Genomic DNA, 24157 nt, shown 5'->3' with positions numbered 1-24157 from the left:
CGAGTAAATTAGTGTGCGCTCGCGGCCATAAAAATGTCAGGGTTGGTAAAATTTATGTTTCATTTTGCTTACAATTTTTTCTGCGTACTTTCCGCGAAAGCCTTGACAGCAACAATGAAGTGGAAAGCTTGCAGCGTTTATCATTGTAAATCTCCGGAAGTGGTATGTGCTGGTGGATGAGCGCGCGAATTTTATGCGAATATGAATTTATGATTTATGGCAGATTTTATGTGTCAAAATGTCAATTATTACAACATTTGAATATTTAAACAATAAAAAAATTTATAAATTTAAAAAAAAAAAATGTGGCGTTATGGGACTAGGTAAAATATTTATTATCAATATTTTTATACTCTCGCAACTTGTTGCTACAGAGTAGAATAGTTTTGTTCTCCTAACGGTTGTTTGTACCACCTAAAACTAATCGAGTTAGATATAGAGTTATGTACATATAAATGATCAGGATGAAGAGACGAGTTGAAATCCGGATTACTGTCTGTCCGTCCGTCCGTGCAAGCTTTAACTTGAGCAAAAGTTGAGATATCTTTATGAAACTTGGTACACATGTTTCTTGGTACCGTAAGACGGTTGGTATTGCAGATGGGCGTAATTGGACCACTGCCACGCCCACAAAACGCCATTATTAAAAAACCAATAAACTGCCATAACTAAGCTCCGCAATAAGATACAAGACTATCATTTGGTACACAAGATCACATTTGATTCTTTCACTTTCCACTATGCAAATCAAGCAACAAAGATTATCGGCGAAGATCGGCGTAAAACTTTGAGTGAATAATATTTTTAAAGTATGCCACCTTGTGACCAAAAATTGTCTAAATTGAACCAAAACTGTCCAAGCCCATAGGTAGTGAATATATGGACCACAGTGCCTATAGTTGACTTTTTACCGAAAATATCGGTCAACATAGAACAAGGCGGCAAGATCCACAAAGAAATCTAAAACGAGTATACCATTTGACTTTGCGGGAGTATAAAATGTTTTTCAATAATTTTATTCGCCGAATAAACAGCAACAGCAGTATATTTAAAATTGAATTGCCATATCGTTACATAAATTATTAATGATGGGAGAGAAAGTTTGCAAATTTTTGTTTAAATTTGTTTTATTAAAAAATTTTCAAATATGGAAGAAAATTCAATTAAGCGATATGGTTAAGTAACTAAAAGAGCATAATATTAAAAAATAATTTAGCAGGGTTGCCATTATTTTTAATATTAAACACTTGATATTTCAATTTTTTAACAGAGAGTTATATAAAAAAATCGACATCAAATGCAGAAAAAAGGCTAGTAAATTGTGTTTCGAAAATCATATTTGCACAGTGTTTCTAGTTGCGTATTAAACAGATTTTAATTTGACAATTCCACAGCACAGGTCATGATTTTATTCAAATGAAAATAAATAAATTGGTCGTATTATATTTTAGTATGCAATTCAGTGTAAACAGACTTTTTTTTATTTTTTTATAGGGTTGCCACTTTTTTGAAAATTTTATATTTACTAAAAACTATTTTCATATCGCCAGAACAAAAGGAACAAGTTTAATCAAAAATTATTACTCAACATAGTTGTCACATGCTTTAAATTTTATTTTGCTTTGAAAAGAATGCCAGCCAACAGGATTGTCTGGAGCCGTTTTTCTTACAATACCATAAAAGGGATTGATTGATTGAATTGAAGGCAGAGTAAAGCGGTAAGGCTTATACCAAAACTACATAATATTTCAGCACCAATCTGGGCCATGTCACAGGATCAACATCTCACGCAAATTTTTGTTTTCAGTTCTACAACCTGTTATCAATCTCATTCATAACTAATCTTGATTACCTATCTTGATTTTTGTTTATTTTTTCAAGTTGGCGATTTAGGCAAAAGGAGACGCGACAAGTGTTTATTGCGATATTTCCTAATAAAGAAGGTATATTTATAAAGTAATTTGTTTCTAATGATTCATTTTATCGCTTATAAGAACTACAAACAAACTGTTTTGCATGAATGAATGTTTTAGGTCACAATTCAAATTTTCCTTCTGACCGTTTTTTTATGCTCAGTTTTGTATATATATGTATGTCCGTTAGTGTCCGTTATTTCCCGAGTTTCACTTTATTTTTTTAGGGTAAAAAATACAGGGAGCGTTTGCAAAAAAAAAAGAAAATCAACTCTGGAAATAACGAACACCCTAATCTATATCTATATACATATATAACTTTATTTATATTTCTATGTAAAATTGTAGATTTAGAAAACCCATATGCTTAAGTGCCATGTGTGCACTTTCATGAGCCTCTAGACATATTCGTTGAAAAACTACATTAAAAGTAGTTTGCATATTTATGTACCAATCAGTCCTTACATACCCCTGCGAGAAAAAATTTAGTTGTTGGAGAAAACTAAAAGTATGAAAGATTCTAAAGTTGTGGTTGTGTTCGTCTAAAAAAATTTTCATATATAAAAAATTATTTTTAGTAAACAATATTTCAACAATTTTGAAAACGAATACCTTATTCTTTTGTCTAAACAAGCTGCTGCTAATATCATCAGTTACTACTATCACTGGCCTCACAACCTGTAGTCTAGAATCGCAAAAAAATAATATTATTTTATATCAGTACAGCACTGAATGCTTCGTTAAAGTTTTCTACAGAACACATATTTCCGTTAGGTTTTGTGCTTGTTTGCGCTATAGCTTGTTTGTCGCCGCGTTTACAGTGCATAAGTATCATCGTTATTATGCGTATATTTAAGTTTTTGTCTGTGCTTTCTAAAGCGGTTTTATGGTTTAGTGCAAGTATGTAAGATTATGAGCCATACTTCTAATATTTTTGTGAGAGGAAAAGAACATAGTAAAAATTACTATAAAGCGGCGATTTGCTTATTTAAATTTGCAGATAAATTTAAATACCGATTCCTTTATAATAAAAATTGTAGAAGTTATGGACAACAAGAAACTGTGGCAATTAGTGTAGTGCTTAAGCTATAAAGCAGCCAATTTGTTTGTAGATCATTTTTTTTTTTTTATTTGAAAAACTACACAAAATTTATTGGACAAATGTGGCTGAAGCCGTTTTAATAATGATGAATAGAACAATAAATAAGCTAACTTACTTATAAGCATCTTTTGCGATACTCTGTCAAGTTCCTTCGAAATGCCAATCCCATCCCATATACTTCAAACTTTCTTTTTTATATAACAAAAAGATACAATTTCGAAAATGAGCGCAACACAACGTAAAAACTAATAACTTTTAATGTCAAATTGCTACATCACTGATGAAAGAAGTGAAATGTCAACTACTCATACTCGAAACCGTTTGGTACCCACCCACTTTAAAAATGAAGTCATCCCACTCCTAAATATGGTATACTTTCGTTAAGTTCGACTCAAAAGATAGTTCATAAGTGCTAAAATATCGCTTTGTTTGGAAAGTAACTACTCAAAATATAATGACGCATAAAAGTTGGCAGCTTTGTGGAAGATCACTTCAAATTCAGCACTTCAAAATGGCATACTTTCCTCAAAACCAAAAATGCTGAAAAAAGCGAAACTAAAAAATGCAACATCTACTTCTCGAATAAGTAAATAAGAAGCTGCACCAAAGCTATGTGCCATTATAAAAATAAAGTGAGTGGCAGAACGTCACTCCAAATTTCGAACAAAAACCAATCAGCGTTTAAAATCTGTGCTGAACGAGCAGCGGAGCTACTTAAATGCAGATCATAGATATGGCAACGAAGATGCGGTGGCATATTGCAGCATGAGGAAAGTGAATAAGGAAAATAGCATTATTTCGCGCCAGTACTTGCTGTAGTATATATGTATCTATATATACATAATATATATATATATTTATACGTGCAGCTAAGTAAAGCGGCAGCTATTTAATATTGAAAATGGAGCGGAAGTGATTGAGTGCGGCGAAGATAAAACTCAAATTGTTATTTCCCTGTCAATCTCCGCGACAAGCGCAGTAAATTGAGTTGCACTGGCATATTTGCAATTAAATTGTGTGGCTGCAGCTGTAAGTGGCAGTTGGTTTATAGATTGCGAAGTGGAAGACATGCATACAAACACTATGTAGTTCTTTAGAATTACTTTTTATTTTATAAAGCTTTAGCTAAGACAAGTTTCTTGAGGTGGAGTTTTACTGCTTGTAAGCACTTTTCTTTTACTTTTTTATATCACAATGCAGGTGGCAACGTCCTACAGCCGTATAACTGTATAATGCCTTTGCTTTACATATATTTACTCAAAATTTTAAAATATATTATATTTTTATTTAAAAAAATGCAATAAAGTTGGCAACCCTGTTCCAACTTTTACTGTAAATAAACTCGTAAACGCTTTGAAATTGAATTTTTTGATATTGCTTATATATTTGAGTTTTTAGTTTCGAACTAGCCTGACAAATCTATTAAAATTTGTTTGTAGAGAAATGTGATGCTAAGCGTTTCAGTGGACAGCAACAATAGTATTTAAAATGAATCACCTACTACAATGTAAATATACTATGTCTATATGTCGATAATAAATGTGTCATAAGTAAAAATGAATATTTATGACTAAATTTTTAATAAATGTGGCAACCCTGTTTAAACCTTTACTTTAACTTAAACTTGCACGCTCTTTAAAAGTATAAATATAAAATAAATATATATAATGCATATTGTAAACAAATTTATATTCATATATGTAAATCAAAGATTAGCATAAAACCATCTGGAAACAATGAATTAGTTTACTTGTTAATTTAAACTCCCAGTACTAAATGAAATTGCATCCCTAACCTCAAACGTTCGTTTCTTAAATCAACCTCGCCACACATTTAACTAGATACTTATAGCCCATAGAAATTACTCAGCCACTTTATGGAAATATCGAAAAATTAATTTTAATTAAGAAAAAGTTGGTAGAACCCACTTATCCATAGCAAATTAATCAACTGGAACTTTTGCGAATTGTTGCTTTATCATTAAGAGAAAGAGAGAATGAGAGTGATAATTAGTGAGTAAGCTCGACTGTGAGAATAATAAAGCGAAGCACGCACTTAAGTAAGTTGCAAATTACTACGCAGCGTAATCAGCTTGCCACATGTGCCAATACCAAAGTGAAGTCACTCATACGCCATGGCGCTCAATGCTCGTTAATGAAAGTAAAAAAATATGTGTATGTATGTATCGGCTAGAATACCTAATACAACTTTTTCTAAGTATATACCTTGCGTCTTATTTCTTATAACTTCGACTGTTTGCATCCATTCCACCATCCTCTCCTCACTTTCTCGCAGGTGCCGACTATCAAAGACGCATTTACGGCTCACAAATAATCCGCACACTCAATTAACTCTCTCCGTCGTGGCGGTGTATATGTACACAAATACATTTATCTCAGCGTGCTGACGGCCAACCAATTTTTCCATGCTTTTGTTATACTTGTTTCAGCTGTAAAGTTGTTGCTTTTTTGTATACTTTTAGCTTTCGATTACTTTGTATTTATTTTTTTATTGAAATTCGCAGTCGATACGCAGTAAAACTGTTGACAAATGAATTTAATGAGCTTTACGCAACGCCAATTAGGTCTGAGGACTAGTGAAAAATAAAAGTGATTGTTTTTTAAATTTTTTTTTGGAATTTCTATATTTTTTTTTCATTTTTCCTTCTTTTAATATGGCATCCCATTTGGTTAACGCAATTTAGGTATTTAATTAATGAATTGTCTCATTTGCATTTTACACTCGGCAAGCTCTAATTTTGACAGTTCACTCAGTGGCACTTAAATACTCGTCGCTATATATTTAAAGCTTATGCTTGGCGCATTTGTTTTAGCTGAAAATTAGCGCTTAATTTCCACATTTCTTTTGTTATTTTTGATTGATGGACAAATGTATTCACTTCGCACACTAAGTAGGTGACAAACACGGCATTGTGTATCGATGTTGTCATTCAGAAGTGATCAATCATGATTTTCCTGTCAACTTTAAGCATTTTTCGTGTTTTTTCAAAAAGATTGCTATAATAAGTCAAAAGGTGTTTTGTTTGTTGTATATTTTGTTAGCGATGTTGCATCCGCGCAATTGACAAAAAAACAAAAATTATAAACGATTTCAAGTTCGTCATGAGCTAAAAAACGCATATTTTTTTATAATTGTAAATCTCGAAAAAAAAATTAAATAACGTTTTCGTTTTATACTGCGCTGTTTCCTCCACTATACAGATTACAATTTTCGGAAACTAGATCTGTCATAGAGGCCTGGTTGAGTTTGGCAAGGCAGAGAGAGGTAAAATATACAAAGATACACAGTTTTGAAGGACAAACTTATTATGATACGGGCTTCAATTAAAAGAAAAAAATAAGGAGAGTTGCCACCTGTCAAATAGCAATTAAGAAAAGTATTTTATTTTTGGCGAAAGTAATTAAAACAGTATGAATAAAATGAAACTTGTGCTCTGTTCTTTTGAGAAAAAGTTATAAATATGGTTTCTTCAAATAAAATTCCAAGTACGTCTTTTATGGAAAAAAACTCAAAATAGTGTTGCCGAAGTTATGAGTTAAACTCAGTACAACTTTTAACCAAGCTTAAAAAATATTTTCCAGGAAAACCGAAAAGGTTGCCACGTGTTTATAAAATTTATTTTAGGAAAATAATTTGTTGGACGTCAAAAGAGTCGTTAAATACAGCTTGATATCGCAAATATTTTTTAAGAGGATTGTGACATTTTCAGAAATAGCTAAGTCACTATTGAACTGATAAATGAAAAGCGAAAATATATCTTAATTATATTTGATCAGGTAAGCAATTTTGCAGTAGTTGAGTTTTAAACAAAATAAATATTCAAAAAAACATTATTTAAAAGGACAGGGTTGCCACTTTTTTTAAATTTAAAATTAAAATGATTATGTAAATATGATATAAATATATAAATCTTAATAGGGTTACATAACATTAATGTAAAATGAAATCAACAGGGTTGCCACCTGTTTAAAATACTACAATAAATAACCATAATATTTAATACGTTTATCCTATTTTTAACATAAAAATATTTTTTTTTTGATTATAAAAGAAATGTTTTTGTCGAAAAATTAGAAACATTACTACCATCGCAGATATACATTTCTTATAGATTTTTTGCACTTATACTTGTATATATGAAGAAAGTGTGACTGCTTTTGAACTACCTTACCTCATGTGAACTATAACCGCCTGCAGATATCAAGTCGCTGATATGTGGCTCACATGCTTGAGTCATTTATAATCAGAAAACGTGCCTGGCATTTGAGTTTTTTTTTATTTTCTAGACAGAAATTGTTTTATTCTCCATTTTATTTATTTCCGTTTTTTACGTAAACTTTAGTACGTTATTCGCTCTTTCTTCTGTTCTTATAATACGTTTCTTACTAAGCGAAAGAAAAAGTTTTGTCACTCGTTTCAAAGTATTTGAAATTTTCCATCCACTCATAACTGTTACAAAGTCTACACACATGCTGTGAATACTTTTACTAGTCCCGAAAAAAATCTATATAACGGTCATAAGACAAGTCATAACAGCAATAAAAATAACAACTTACATAGCACAACAATAAAAACTAACGAAGCTCTTTGTCATCTCTTTGACTATTTCGATAATGATCAAATACTTAAGCCTATGCGTAGTAGAGTTCTAGGTGCTTTGCAGTCATAACTTGGAGATGTGCTGTGGACCACCAGCGGGCACCAAAAAAGGCAGAGACACGTGTAAAAGTTGAGAAATGCGAGTGAGTTGGAAAACTTATGCCACAAAAAGGGTGTAGATACGCATGTTTTTGATTGCTTTTTTGTTGCCTTGAGCAAAAGAATTTGTCTTTTCTTGCTTGTCGCAAAATATTCGACGAAAACGTATGGCGCATATTTTTCACAGCGACATGCGAGAAAAAAGCAAAAAAGGAGAACATAAATGAAAAATGAACACACAGGCAATATTAGGCTCGAAAACGCCGCCTGCTCACGCTTGGACCATTTCCAAGAGGATGTCCATTCGAACTTCTTGCTACACCTTTCGCGTTTCTTTTAACTCGAGAACGTGGCGTTTGGTTTTGTTGGTTGCTAGGTTCATAGCAAAGTTTTAACATCTTTTGATGACATTTTTGCGAGAGCTTTCTGTGCCTTCTGGCATCATAGGTCTATTTAAAGTTCATTAGCTGCAAGTTTTTCCAAAGTTTTCGGCACCGCACTTTTTTATTTTTAATTTATTTTTTGTTTTTTACTTTTGTTTTTGTTTGCTTATTTGCTTTGTATTGTTTTCATTGTCTTTGTGTGGCCGCTTGTAATTGAAGACACATTGAATTTCAACTGGCTGGCAAAAGTTCTTAAAAAATTCACAAATCTCTGGGCAAACCTGGTTATCAAAAACAGCGATTTGAACATTTACTGAGTGTTCTATGTAACTAAATCAATTTGGGTTTATGTTTCTCAGACACTGGCAGATATCAAAGTATAACTTTAAATTCCTCAGGATTATTTTTTATATTATTTATATTTATATATATGTATAGATATGTACATATTATAAATTATTTTAGTAAGATATTCTCTCCAACCCAACTTCATCAAATTTTGTCAGTAATTTTTATCAAAAGTTTACCACTGATTGGTTTTTAGACAAATAATATCTTAAATACTTTTTTGTTATTCTAGTAAAAAAGAACGAAGAAAAGACAAAAACAAAATATTTTTTATATATACCATGTATAACTATTGATAGAAATTGATGATAAAATTTCATGAAGCTGGATTGAATAGAGTAATATAAAGTGGATACACAAGTAGAGTTATTTACTACAGTGAGTTTCGCCAAGCACTGCTCTTAGTGTTATTGAGGTTAGGTCTATGCAGTTTTTTGATATTGACCCAATAAAATATGAATAAAGCGATATATATACAAACGAAAACTAACCAAATCCTAACAGTTTTGAAAACTTGAAAATAGTACTAAACTCGACGGAAATAAATAACTCATTAAGTGAAATTGCATACTACTAAGCCATGGACAAAATAACACTTCTCCAATTCAAAAATAATATCTAAGATGAGAAAAATTAAATAACCAAAGTTATAAAATTTACTGACAATTTTTTAAAAAATCGAGTTAGGCTTTGCTTATCTGGACAGCAATATTTAAAAAGTTTCGTAGAACTAAGGGTAAAAATTAATATTATACTAAATTCAACAGTTATCACGCATCAAGAAAATGGCTCATGCTTCTGCAAAGAACTCTTTCAATTACAGACTTTGACAAATTGGCTAAAAAACCGAAGCATTTTAAAGAATCCTTAAGAGCAGGAAAAATAAGAGAGTATCATTTCAGGGACAGTAGAAAGTATCATTATGATGTAACGGTAAATGCTTTTTCGAAAAATTGATCCGAAGAATGGCGCCGATAATAATATAGGTAAAACAGGAAACTCTCTTATGAAAAATTAAGTAATATTAACGACTAGACAGAGTATATATAGGTTCGATTTCATTAAAAATCTTTTAAAAATATATCTTAGTTAGAAAGAACACCTTTAGAAAAATATTGAAATTCGATTTCACATGGGACAAACAGTATTTTTCAGCAGTACTTTTAAAATACTTCTTTTGACTTAAAAAAAACATCAGGTTTATGCAAAACGATGCGTGTTCAAAAGAAAAGGTGAATTTTGAATATTTTTGAAAAGTACTTTTGTCCCCTTCAAAGTAATCGCTTCGGATATAAAACACGTATGCTATGCGACATTGCTTTTGCTTAAAATTTAGTAATTTTGGAACATACTTCGCTGCCACACGTTTAATTCCAGTGCCTTGGAGCACTTAGTTCCATTTTTAAAGCAAAATTTAAAATTGGCTCCTAATGCAAGCACATGATGAACATATGTGCCTGATTATAACAAAAACAAAGTATCGATAATCGAATGTACACAGCCCGCGAAAAACCTAAATGCAGCTTTTCCTATGAACAAACCTCGTATTATTACATCACACTGATGACAACGCTTGTTACATAATAGAGGCTTTAGCTTAATTTGCACTTCTTCCATATATTGATATATTTAGTACTGGGGAAAATATTATATTCACTGATTAAGAAAGTAGGTATTAAATAACATTTTTTCTGCGATTTAGTGAGAGGCTAGAATCTCGAATCACCGATTGGTAGCAAAGTTTCTTAAATAAGCCCACAAAAAAATTAAAAGACTAAAGAAAAATGAATTCGTAATTTTTCTCGAGGCTAAGCTTAAGAAATAAGTATTGAAACTCGTTATATAACATGTAATTAACAAAAAAGCAGTAAATTAAAAAGTAATTCGGGATGTTATTAATAGCAACAAGAATATACCTTTTCAATAACACCCTAGCAATTAAAAACAGCTTGAGGGCGTAAAAACGAGAGTTAAGCTTAAATATTTCACAAAAATTTTATAAATTTTCATTAAAAATTGAGTGCTTTAAATGAAATTAACTTTAATAATTATACCAAGAACTCAGCTTAGTTTCTTCTTACATACATATGTATAAGCTTTATGCTAACGAAGCATAGACGTACAACTGTCGCACAGGCGCCAGAGGCAAGCCACTGTCTACCTACATAAAACATAATTGCAAGAAATACGCAAAGCGCGCCTGGAAGTGCGACTACAAATTCGACGCTGAATAATTTCAACATTTCATGTGAATTTGTTATAATGCCGACGCGAGCGCTTGCCAGCGGCGCGACAACAACAGCTACATAAAAATAGGTGTGTATGTGTGCAGAAGTAAGTAAATGCACACACACGTACAATTGAACGTTGCACAAACGCAAAGCGCTAAAGGGCTTTTCACGACTCGTTAACCACGCGACACAGCGGCACAACAGAAAATGTGGCTGCTAGCTGCTTGGTGCGCTGTAAGACACGCTTGCCTGTGTGTATATGCAAGAGTTCTAATGATGGCTGTGTGTCTGCTATACTGGTGTATAACCTTCGGCGCTGCGCCTAGAAAGCTGCTACACACATTACACGCCGCTGCGCCTTGGCCGCCTCGCATTTTAGACAGTGCATTGATTTTGACGTGTTCGTTGTTGTTTTTGGTTGTTGTTGTTGGCATTAGTGTTTGCTCAATGTTTGAATTCGCATTTCGCTTGTAGCAAATACGCTCAGTGCTGGCGCATTCGAGACATTACAGCATACAAAATGTGATAATGATGTGTTTTTTGTCACTATTTTGTTGTTGTTGTTGGGTTTTTGTGTTTACTTTTTGCTTTTTTCTTTTTTCTTTGCCTTTCTTCATATTTTCGCGCGTGTTCTGAGCAAGCAAAGTAGCAAGTGTAGCAATGGAGGCACAGAACAGCAAATATACATACATACGTATGCAAATGTCAACACGCATATATACAAATGTTGAAACACACACGCGTACAAGTACAAACATACAGCTGCGCGTCAGTTATGAAGCGCATACATTGTAGAGCCTTACTCAAACCAGTCTGCTTACAAAAATTAAAATAAATATATATATATGCGTGTGTGTGTGTGCAAGGTTTCGTTTGTTTGTGCTCATAGCGAAATTCATGCATAACGCCTTTCATAGCACAGATGTTTTTGTAAAGCAGCTGCACACAGCTCCCTACTTGCACCCCCCACACCCTAATGCAACGCACAAACAACGCCAAGCTTGACTGTGTGCGTGTGTTTGTGTGAAGGCACGCCACAAAGCATTCAATAGCCGCCAGATAGCGGGGTGAAAGTGCTAAGGCGCGCAAGCAGCAAAGCGCAATTTGCATAAATACCCGCGTTGCTTGGCGTCAAAATGAGCTGCAACAACAAATCCGCAACGCGGCTACTATTAACGGCTAGTCGCATACTCGCACACACGCGTCGCTATAAAGCGGAAATGTAACTACACGCAGGCACATCCATATGTGTTAGTTATACATACAAATACAACGACAATTTGCCAACATATTAATATATTTGATGACTTCGAGTGTCTCTGTGAAGTCTATGACTGTGGCTTTGCCTCACTCAGTAGTTGTTGTTGTAGTGTGTGCTTAGCTGTGGTCTCAATTGAATTGCTGACGTTGCCTTTTGGGGCGCCGCAAAGCTCCCTACTTTGTCACTAGTCACTTCGACTTGCCACAAGCAACCCTCCTGCGTGCTTGCCACATCACTGCTTGACATTGCTGCAACATCGGCGAGTTCAACATCCTGTGCAATAATGACAAATTGCTCTGTTTGCTGAGTTGGAGATTTCGCCTTGCCTATTTTACGGCGTCAGCGCTATGCTTAGTTGAAAGCTTTCCTATTCCGCTCCAGCTAATGATATGCTTGAGTGTGTTCGCGTTAAATCGTATACAAAAATACTGACTCGTTTGCACGCCTACTCCACATGCTGCCTACGCACGTTGACTTCGGTGATTGATTTTCTTAGTAATTGACGATATGCCGCAATTGATTTGTAACCACGCTAGTGGTGGGGACAAACACGCCCACTCGTTTGTCACTAATTCGAGCGTATTTAAGGTGAGAGGGAGTCAAAAAAATATACTGTGCAAATGAGTTCTTCTACTTTCAAGCAAATAGAGACATAATGATGGAGGAATTGCCAGAAAATTGGAGAAAAGAAATTCAACTACACGGCAATGCTTCTAATATTATCTACAATATTTGAGAAGTTTTATTTTTATGCGGAATTTTTTATTAACGTTGCCATATTTTTAACAAGACATTAATGTGTGGCTAAAACGGGATAAACATAAAAAGTTGTGGTTGCGAATTCTGGCCTACATTTCGGCGCCAAAAAAACAAAAAATTATTTTAAACTCGAGGCATATAAAAATAGAAAATATTGATTATTTGTTTAATTATTTTTAGCGAAGTACGATTTTTAGTGATAACTCTATTTGTATATAGTCCACATATAGGCTTTTGGATTAATCTACTATATTCTAATTCGGCCAACGATATTTACTCTAATGGTAAAAATAAAAATATCTATATGGCATAGAAATAGATGCTAAATGATAATGCATAAACACATTTGTACACATTTACCTCATTTGTTCGAAGAAATAAAAAAACTCGCCTGAAATTATGCAAGTTTGAATGAAATAAGACGAATCCACAACAAAATGACTGAAATCAATTGAGCAAAACGCCAAATTTATTCATTCCGAGATGATAATTATTTGTAGTCGAACTTGAAAGAACTATAGCTCAAGGTAAAACAGCTTTGATCCACGAAACTTCCATTTGCTTTTCAAGTATTAAGCAAATTATAAAGAAAGTGATATTTGATGACATTTTTCTCTTTAAAAATGCCTCAAATATAGGTAGCTTGATAACTAGCCCACAAGAGCCTGCCCCTTCAGGTGCTAGCGATACTTGATCAAAAAACTTTGATAACTTTAACTATATTTTGACTACCTATATCGACAAGTAAGCTCAGATGACGAAATAATTTCTGAATATTGAAAAGTTCCAGATGATATTGAACGGAATTTTTTGGATTTGTAAGAAAGAGAAAATAATTAAAAATATACTGCAGTATGTAAAGAGTGAGATCCTGAGACATGATTTTTGAAAAATTAGAATATTTTTAACATGCCTTGAGCTCTTTTTCTAATGATCTGAGACCAATCAGTCTTCAGGAGATGCAGACAGGTGGCAATGGTGAGAGAGAGAGAACAGAGTTTTCCTAAAGCTTTCTGGTTGGTTATAGAACTTTAATATGCTTCTGGTTTCACCTTTTTGCTATCTAAACGAGAAGTTATATAAAAGTGAGTATCTGAGAGAGCATTCATTTTTTAACTGAATAAGAACTACATCGTTTTTGTTTAAACAAAAAATAAATAAAGAAAAATGAAATCAAAATAGGTGAACTTCAACGACAGATTTTCCTTTTTGTGCTCTATTCCAAAAAGCCGGGAGATATGATCAAAGAAAATTACTCACTAATGAATCGGTTAATAATTATGTCGTTATTGATACAATTTGAACTAGTCCACCTTCAATGTGGAATTTATAGTTGTAAACTAGCATCTTTTCAACGTTTTTTCAGACAATAATTTGTAGTTGTTTCGCTCAGTTTAAGGTTTCACCGCCAGAACAAGACCGAAGTTGGAGTAGCCCAAAAGTTATAGTGCATGTTTCGAGCTTCTCGTTCTTAAAGAGTATTCCTAGTGTGAAAGCCTAAAAAATGGCGAATTTTTGCCAATTAAAAAAAAACTACTCTATAAATCGTTTCAATCATTTTGTTTAAAAATTTTTGTATAACAAAAAATTATAGAAAACAAAATCCACCATCGCTGCAGTGATTCCAAACTTCTTAGTGGATGCAACCTAAAAAAAATAACAACTTCTGTGCTTGAAGATATTGTCTGTACAATGACATACTGTCGAAAAAAAATCGTAAATTTTAAAAATGACGGCGTTTTTTTTAAGTTGAATTTTACGCAAAACTCGAGCCAATTTGAAGTTTGTAGTTTTGAGAACAATGTGCTTAAAGATAAGCTGATGTAGCTGATTGAACTGAGCGACTACAATTTAGAAAGCTGTAATTCAAACACTACTAACAAACTGAGATATCGACTTGATTTTTTTGAACATTTTATTATTATAAAAAAACGTTTTTTTTTTTTTATTTCACACAATGTGTGCCTCGTTTATACTTTTAAATCTTTCAATATAATTTTTATTGAAAAAAATTGTAAATTTTTTAAAGTTACAAAATTGACAACGTTGAAATTTAGCTCACTGGGTACGCATAGACCAAATATAGAACACATAATCTAGACATATATGTATGTAACATTCTTTGTAAACACATACATGCACATAATACCAACTTCCTGTTTTCGGTAGCTTCCGTTCTTAGCGCAACTTTTATGCTGCTCTATTTACCGCCAGCTATTTTCATTTGCTGCTGAGCACCAACCTCGCCGTGTTAGCCTTCAGCGGCTTATCCTTGAACTCGCTTTTAGTTAACACAAGTACATGTAAGTGTCTGTGTGTGTGTTTGAATATGAACGCAGGTGTAGGTGGCTGTGAGTATGTGCTTGTTGTTTGCACTTTGTTTGGCGTTGCAAACTCACTCTTGTCTATTTTATTGTTATACACTTTCGCAATTGCTGTTATTGTGAACTCAAGCTTAAGCTGCTGCCGCACACACACACACATACAAAGTCACACTAACGCGCTGTTTGCTTTGCTATTTTTTTGTCGGCTCAAGCCTAGCGTGCTATTATTGTTGTTGTATGAATCATTAAAAATGCACTGATTTTGAACAACATAAGTGGATGAAGCAGCAGGCGGGTGGTAGCGAAGGGGTAGGGAGGCGACGCTTCTAAGGTGAAAAATATGAGAAAGCATGAACTGCTAGCATGGGTATCATATGTTAGGTAGTTCGGAGAAGTAAGCAAATATGCGAAGAGATTGGTAACTAAGGAAGGATGCATATACATGTATGAAGCATAACAGCAACAGCACAAGCTCACACATATAAGCGCAATTGTGTGCGCGCTCATATCCGTTTGAGCATAAATAATTTATTTGACATGTATGTATGTATGTTGGCAGGTTTTTACGGCTAGCTTACGACAAGCTCGAGCTTTGTCTTAAGCAGCACTCACATGCATACATACATTGATACACTCGAAGAGTTTTAGCTCGTCAAATAGAGTTGCAAGTTCGTGAGTTTGTATGTATGTGTTTGCGTGTGGAGTAAATGGATTGAAATAATTTGCTGCTGCCACTTTTGGTAAGAAAGCAGGAATATTCCTTCGCTTGACAGCGACTCCTTAGTGATGTACAATAGATAGCAATAAGTAAGCAAAGGATAGACAAACATATAAATATTTTTTACGTGTGTATGTGTGTGACTATCCTCAATAATGCTGTGTGAAAATTGCAGGTTGGCATTTGTTATCATTTTTTGTGATGTAATGAAGTGGAAATGAAATGAGAACTGTCACTTGCTTGTTGTTTGCTTCTTTTGTAGAAAATTTCTGTGCATATTAAATGAAGACCTTTAGCAAAACCATACATAAACACACTATTAAATGTGTTTGTATATTTCGGATGTGTTTCAGAAAATATTAAATCTAAAGCGGTGTAATGCATAAAATCCTTCAAAGCTCATTTAACACGCTTTCTGTTGGGAAATAGACAGGCTTCGCTCATAATTAAGTTGTACACATTTGTAAATTAGACTTACTTATGCATATACCCTGCAGAGAACAGCGAACTAGTAGCAAAAACATTTAGTAGCCTAAAAATATATAGGAAAGTTTGCATTAAGACAACAAACTAGTAATAAAAAATACTCAAATACTTGTTAATTACAAACTGGTAACGAACTAGTTAGAAAAATACATCCTTTAAACCAAAACTTTCAGGCTAAATGCGAACTAATCCGAAAAAGACACATATCGTACCAATTACCACACGATTTTTGATTGATATATTTCATTTGCTTTCAATAATTTAAATCCACGTACTCAATTCAAAATTATAAAAATAATAATATCGGTGCTTCACATAAGATTCAAATTATTTCGAATATCAGGTAATATAATATACTTGTACATAGATATTGTATGACACTGAATTATCGGAAAACTTTTCATTTTACTGAGTGCGTTTTAGAGACATAGAGGAAAAAGCGCAACCCACCAAAAATATGTTTGAGCGAGAGGAAGCAGAAAGAAATGTTCTTTAGTTGGACGGACGGGTAAACACGGAACTCCAGCAATCTTAAAATAATCAAACTAAGCGAACTAGTTAGGCCTGAGCAACAAATTATGTACAATTTATTTAGAGTAGCAGAAGATCAAGCTAGTAACTTGCCTATAAACCCTTCAGAACATCTGATCTGAATTGATGTTTTTTAAACTTGAAAACAGTTTTGATATACAGCCTACTATTAAGTTTTATAATATCGGAAATGCTTTCGGTGGGCTGACATTATTTACGGAGTGATGTGTGCTTTATGAAATTATCAATTTTATATGATCTTATTAGTAGACGGCTTCCACACCCAAAAAGTGGTAGATAGCTACGTATTGACTGTAGTTAAACAACAATCAGTTTATATTCCATTATATTATTTATTTAATCAGCTGTCAGCAGAAATGATGTGAGGTTTACAACAGTCGAAAACACTCTCTGAAGTAGTTTAAATGTTAAATTCTATTCAAAAATAATGTTTTGGCAAGATTTGTATTCTAACAAGGTTTTGGTAGGAAAAAGTTTTCTAGAAAAATTAAATGGAAAAAGTTGTCAGTTGCTGTACAGACATAAACTAATTTGTTTTTTTTTTTTTTAATTGGAAACTTGTAGGTTTTCAAACCATGGATTATTTTTTGTAACTTTACAACAACGCGAATGATAATTTTTTCGCCTCTTTTTTCTACGTTATCTTGCAGTTAGAGATGGTTTTTTTTTAGAAAAGAAAAGACTGTAAGTGGTAAAAATTCCTAAGCTTACAATAAATAAGGCAGGCAGCCTGAAAGATCTTCAATGTGGTATAAAGAAATCTTTATAATTTGGCCATAAAGATCAGTGCAGAAGCCTTTAAAAATGGTAATAAGTGAAAGAAATGTAAAGTAGGTTGAAAATCATTACAAAAAAATAATAATATATAATAATAATAATAACAAAAATGAAAAAATAATTGACGGGCGATCTTTTGTGGAAAAAGGAAAGAGGAGGGGCGTGGTGGAATTTTTAAGAGTTAAAAATTGTTTATTTCCATTTTCGTCAAAACTACGAGTTCAATAGAAAATAGTTTAATAGCAAAGTTTTAGGTAATGCAAAGGTCTAGAACTTTGATGCTAGCAACTTTTTCACATAACCTCCAAATTTATTTAAAACTTCAATATCTAAGTTTTTCAGGTTTTTTATTTTTATCTTGGTCAAAAAACATTTTTTTTTTTGTGCATTGGTGTAAGCTTACCTTCTTATGTCTCAAACACACTTAATTTTTTATATTCATAATATATTTAGGAGAAAACCTTATTTCGACTTAAAATCGAAAAAACCCTAATTTAGAACAGTTTCGGAGTTTTAAAATTCCAATTTCGTTGTCAGGATAAGATTAAAGAAAATATATTTCTGTTAATAGTTCCGATTTTTAAAACTACTCTGAAGTGTAATTTTTTGTTCTTTTTTTTATAATAATTTAATTTTAATAATACATTTTTTTAATAATAAGTTTTTTTAATAATTTTTTTCTAATAATAATTTTTTTTAATAATTTTTTTTATAATAATTTTTTTTTAAAATAATTGTTTATAATATTTTTTTGTTTTTGTAATCTCAATTTTAAGCGGCGAAATTTTCTTCACCGTTAGGCACCCTCTTTAGGAGTTCCTGCTGGAGATCAGCACCGGGATCGAGGGGATCCAAAATGCTTCAAAATGAATTACCGATTATTAAACTATATTAAAAATTGTAATTGTACATTATTTTTATTCATTTATTAAATAAAATGCCCCTAAAAACAAAATTGAAAAAAAAAACGGCTTTTCTAAAATGCAAGTGGATATAACCTCACAGTACATAATACACCAGTTGGCCACAACTTTTAGCCATCATTCAAGCAAGCTGCTGCTAATGTATGCAAACATCTGGCTTTTAATACGCGGCTGTAACATTTTAGTACATATATATGTGAGTTAGTATGTACAATAAATAAGAGTCTAAACGTAAGCAAAGGTTTCAAAGGAAGAATTAAATATTACATATACGCATTTATTTTCGCTCGCTGTTTATATATACGAGTAAGTGTATATACATATACGTATATATATAGGTAGTCAGCAAACACAACTTAATACAAATGTTAGAGCCTGTTGTTGCCACCTACAGGAAATTTGCATTTTTTATTTTCGTTATTCACTTTCGCTTAACGGGAGTAGGGCAACAGCTTGTTGAAAAGAATTCAGTCTGAGTGCGACTGTAAAAGCGTTTAAAATTTCGCTTTTAAAAACTTCAACAATATATTTTTTTTGTATTGTTGTTGCAGCAGCATAACTTAAAAGTTTGCAGCGCAAAAGAAGTACGCGACAAATGCTGAATTCAAAAGAAGCATTACTTAGAAACCAGAAACATTTGCGAAAGCGAAAGTTTGCAATTGTTGTAAGTACAATAACAAATAATGTATGGAAGTATGAATGTACAAGGCGCGTTCCAAAGTAAACCGGACTTTAAAAACAAGACAAAACAAATGGTTTTATCGGCAAAATCAATTAATTTTATTCAAAATAGTCTCCTTCTGCTTTAATACAGCTTTTTGCACGGTCCAAAAGCATGTCGAACGAGTGTTTTAGCTCGTTGCCCGGTATGCCGGTGCAAGCCTTTTGATTGGCCTCCACGTCTGCATAACGCTTTCCTTTCATCGGCAAATGCATTTTTCCGAAAAGGTAGAAGTCGCACGGTGCCATATCAGGTGAATACGGGGAGTGGTTGATTGGTAAAATGTGATTTTTGGTAAAATAATCGGCCACAAGCGTCGATCGATAAGACGGCGCATTATCGTGCAACAAACACCAACTTCCATCTTCCATTGAAATCATAAAAACAAATCAGCATTTTCTTCACTTTTCATTTCTCCAGGCGCGATTTTTCAAATCTCTCATCGTCATTTATGTCCTCACGACCACTTTGAAAACGTTGAAACCACTCGTGGCATAAACTTGTTTCATCAATTGAAACGTGTCGGTAAAAATTTTACCAATTTTAAAATAAAATTTAATGTTGGCTCTATGTTCGAAGCTCATTTTCGCACCGATGACAAAAACATACTGACACTTAAAACTCAATAACTTCACTTTCAATAGATGAAATGTCATGAAATTTTTACTGGAAGCCGATAAAGGAAGCAGATTCTAACGCACTAGTCGACATATAGAAGGCGCCACTAGAGTTTACTTTGTTACTTTTTTACTGTTTACTTTGGAACGCACCTTGTATATAGGTGAGTCAAGCGAAAAATAGAGCATAAGCAGTTGCTTAATTTGGCAAAATTGCGCGCATGCAAATAACGGTATAATTTAATCTCATTAGATACATATACATGTATTGTGGTATATATTTAGGAGCCGCTGACACACACAAACACACGCATACTAATCTAAGTGGTAACTGTATTTATTTTCTGTTTCTGTTTTCAGACTTCCTGCAACATCACCAACACTACTGCAGTGTACAGTTACCCGATTTGCGTTGTCCAATAAACAATTCCGGCTGATAGTGACTGAGGTACTCGTATTGCGCCTCGCTGAAGGCCCCTCTACGCCTGCTCCGTATGGCCGCGACTGCAATATCAAAACTCATGCCCAATTCAATTAAAGCGATGGCCACCAGCAGCGCTGCTCGCCCCAAACCGCTTTGGCAGTGCACAGCTACGCACGTGTCGGGATGTTCCGTTATGTTTTCGTGCAGCAGGCGGAACCACTGCTTCTTCAAGCGCTCATTAGGGAAAGTGCCATTCGGGAAATGCAAAATCTTCAGCTCAATACCGGCATCGGCAAACGGCGTTAGATCGTAATTGACATCGCAAACGCCGACCAGCAACGACACATCGTGATTCTGTAAGTTACGTATGTACCGTCGGAGGGTGATATTGTGCGGTGTATCGGTGATGAGAAAACGCATGCCTGCGAACTCGATGACATCCGTTGGCGTGGAGGGCCGTACTGGTGTGACCGGCATTTGGACAACAAGAGAAATGGCCCTGCTAAGCCTTTGGCCCACGTTTCTCTTGTAGACGATTACAGTCGCGTATTATTTATATGTGTATCTTACTATTTTCCAAGAATTTTGTTAAAATTTATGAAATAAAATTTAAATACAAAAGTAAATAGCATACTTCGAAAGTTATTTGTCAAAATTCGAATATCATAAACACTCACTGTGTGCCCACAAGTAGTTCTAAACTGAATGAGTGTAACAAAAATCATAGCATAACTTTAGGAGTGCTGTAGTAGTGCCATTAACAAACTCACCTGTAAAGAGAAATGCAAAAAATATAATTACACACACATTCAAAATTATGGTACATATATTATATTTATTTTATATAATGCCTAAAAAAGGTTTAAAACATTGTTGATTAGTCTCCGAAGAGCAATAAAATTTCATGTAAACACTTAGTCGTTTAAACGTTTAATCGTGCGCACCTTTATCATGAATAATTTTGCTTTTGAACCCCTTGTTATATAACAAATAAAAAGGTTTCGATCTTGGGCACACATAAATATATATTTATACTTCTAGTCATTCAAGTTTAGGTTTATATTATTATTTTCAATATTTGCTCTCAAAACTGCTGTCTGACCCTAAAGGTATGCTTGAATTGGTTTCACAAACAGTAAATTAAAATTTTGCCCTAATCCAATCAACAAAAATGTCAGTAAACGGCCGTCACAGTCGATTGGTTTGTAGAGTTTAAAAATAGTATACAAGCAAACAGGGTTACAAATAAAAGAAATTAAACTTAAATGAAATTTAATAATATATTTAAAAAAAAAAAATTGCTTCAATAGAAATTCATACAAAATAAAAATTAATTTATTAACTAACAAAGTTATATGTTAATTTAACAAAACACTAATTAGAGAAAAAATAGTGAAAAAGAATAAGGCTCTTCCACAAATTTAACGCGTGCCTGGTTTTGTAACCTTGGAAATTACTATTTAGCTGGACACAGTTGTCAACGTTGTTTAACTGTGTTACTCGAGCACTGGCATGGAGGCAAGATAATCCACCCATTATAAGGTGGATAATTGCAGTTCTCAGAACTATGACCATTTATAATCGATACCAATATAGGCTAATGTAGCATCCAACTAGAAAAGAGCCAGGGATGACTTTGGGGGAGAGTGCTGTCGCCTTTGTAGTGGATTAGCACGGATGACATAGTCATTGTTGCAAGAGAAAAGTTTAAGAGCACTTTGTGTGTTATAATTCAAGAAGGAAACACCATAGCAAAAAGATGAGGCGAAAACGTTAAGTTTAAAATTAATTCATCAAAAACGGCCATCTACTTATATATGAAGCGGCATCATGGACGTCAAGAGTGTCATTCACAACTTTTAACAGTTGGCGAAAATGCAGATGCCGGCATGCGTATGTATCACTGATGCCCAACCGCTACATTACAGGGGATTCTAGGTTTAGCGAAGTGAATACCAGGAAGAAAAGTATTTACAAATACTCATTTCAGGCGTACAATAGTTCTATTGCTTTCATAACTATTCGACGAGATGGAAGTTTATAGAAAGCATTAAAAACTTATGATCTTAAAAAAATTAGAAAGCATTGCAAACTTATGGTCCTACTGATATAACTGATAAATTATATGCGATAGTTGGGAAAAATTAGCCGTTTTCAAATTATTCACCTACACTACTACAAAACATGGCAAGAATATATATATATATAAAGTATTTTAAAATCTTACAGAAGTTATTGATCAATATATAGTAGGGTGGAGCGAAAAAAAAAATTTTTTTTTGCTTAGCCTGAGGGTAAAATCTGTAGATTATAAGAAAAATAATTTTTGGACAAAACGAAAAGTGACAAAAAAAAAGTATTTTTCTAACATCTCACTTATCACAAAATTTTTACGAAATAAAAATTTTAACTCAAAAATTTACTTTAAAACTGAAAAAAAAATTTTTTTTCGGTCCACCCTAATTATTACGACGTTCAAAATAAAATCCATAAAAATATGGATAGCGACATCGATCAAATGTCAAATTAGCATACCTCAACATAATTTATAAAAAGTTTGAAAACAAGCATATTAACCATTGAAGCTTCTTTTACCGTTCAAACCACCTGTTACTCACCGAAAACGCTTTCAAGAAGACCAAACACTGTATAATACCCTCCATGGTGTCGCCAGTAAGACAAAATGTGCCCGTCAAGTGGCGTCCCTTACGACCGACGGTGGCTGCCGCTAAAGAGGCGTGCACCAAGGCGCGTTGTTGCCCCTTAGCGACGGCGCCATTAACGCTGGTTAGCGTGCGCGGCAGCGGTGCAGCGCGCAACAGACGCTCCAAAGAATCCATTTTATTATACTACACCACTAAAGGGTTTGCGCTTATTTGATTTATTTTTCTAATGCTTCAATTTGTCTAAATATAATTTGGATTTTTCAATTCTAGGATTTTTACGTTTAATTCTTAGTTATTTGTTGTGATTTTTTTTGTAAGTGCACCATGGTGTTTATGTTGTTCTCTAAGTTATCTCACTACTGTAATTATTGTATCGCGGTTTGACATTACTTGTGATTGTTGTTGCTACAAATTGCTGCACAATTACATTGGCAATTAGTTAGGTGATTTTTTATTGTTTTTATTTTTGTTGTAGCATTTGATTTGTATTTTACTCTCTATATATTCATGATAATTTATTTTCCATACTTTTTGTTGTTCGTTGTTGTTGGTAAGAATTTGGCCTACTTAGCAGGCAGTTTACTTGTCTATAAACCTTTGCATATTCTTTTCAAAAGTATTTATGTGTTTTAATAAAAGTTTCTTATTTTAGGTTCAAATTGTCGCCTAAAATATAATCTTTTTATCAACGCCAAGTACTCGATTACTGGAAAACGTTTTCGTTACGCTTTATAAGTTTTTCTTTCACTCTTATAAATAAGTATTTCTGTATACAGTTTGTGTTTTTTTTTTAATTTTTTTAGCATATAATTCCTCTACAAGACTTTCTTATTAATATTAATATTTCTTCCTTTTGTACATAAGTATTTATTTTGATTTCATTGTTGTCTTTTTTCACTAATGTTTTATTTTTCATAAATTTCCGACAAATTTTGAAGTTATAATCCTTTTCTATAATGAAGTGAAGAAGATGTTATACAACGCGCATAATTTTACAGTGTCTAATAGAAAACGGAATAAACGCGGTTTCTCAACTGATTCTCAAAAATATATTATATATAAACTCGTATAATGGAAAAAAGAAATAATCACATTAAATAATGGTTATGTTGAAAATTGCTAAAAGAACGATAACTCACTAAGAAAACACGTCAGACGCAATACATTTCACATCCTGTATGGTACAGAAGAGTTTCATTAGAAATTAAGTAAACAATTTTTATTAAAAATGAT

At 33.2% G+C, this 24157-nt stretch overlaps 2 protein-coding genes across 18 annotated transcripts in view; both read right to left on the bottom strand.

Moving 5' to 3' along the window:
• The window catches only part of rg (A kinase anchor protein rugose), a 480528-nt gene that overhangs the window by 156581 nt on the left and 299790 nt on the right, over positions 1-24157 (bottom strand). For 10 of the 17 annotated variants that reach the window (XM_036366218.2, XM_036366225.2, XM_070110253.1 and 7 more), the window contains exon 1: positions 22877-23113. The exons of the other annotated variants lie outside the window; for them this stretch is intronic. In XM_036366218.2, coding sequence (XP_036222111.2) covers positions 22877-23098 — 222 coding nt within the window. In that variant the 5' untranslated portion in view covers positions 23099-23113. Of the gene's footprint in view, positions 1-22876; positions 23114-24157 lie in introns of those variants that run through there. 17 annotated transcript variants of the gene reach the window in all.
• Positions 20034-20896, bottom strand: LOC138857492 (PRL-1 phosphatase-like). The gene has a single exon (XM_070110258.1). It carries the CDS (start codon positions 20733-20735, stop codon positions 20217-20219), a length of 519 nt encoding a protein of 172 aa, XP_069966359.1. The 5' UTR covers positions 20736-20896; the 3' UTR covers positions 20034-20216.

This window comes from Bactrocera oleae, chromosome 5 (genome assembly GCF_042242935.1).
Source record: "Bactrocera oleae isolate idBacOlea1 chromosome 5, idBacOlea1, whole genome shotgun sequence".
Taxonomy (NCBI): Eukaryota; Metazoa; Arthropoda; class Insecta; order Diptera; family Tephritidae; genus Bactrocera; species Bactrocera oleae.
The sequence above is the reverse complement of the archived record's forward strand: the minus strand, read 5'-3'. Positions and strand labels throughout refer to the sequence as shown.

Excerpts from the sequence above, each read along its gene's own strand:
- LOC138857492 (XM_070110258.1), bottom strand. The coding sequence starts at position 20,735 with ATGCCGGTCACACCAGTACGGCCCTCCACGCCAACGGATGTCATCGAG.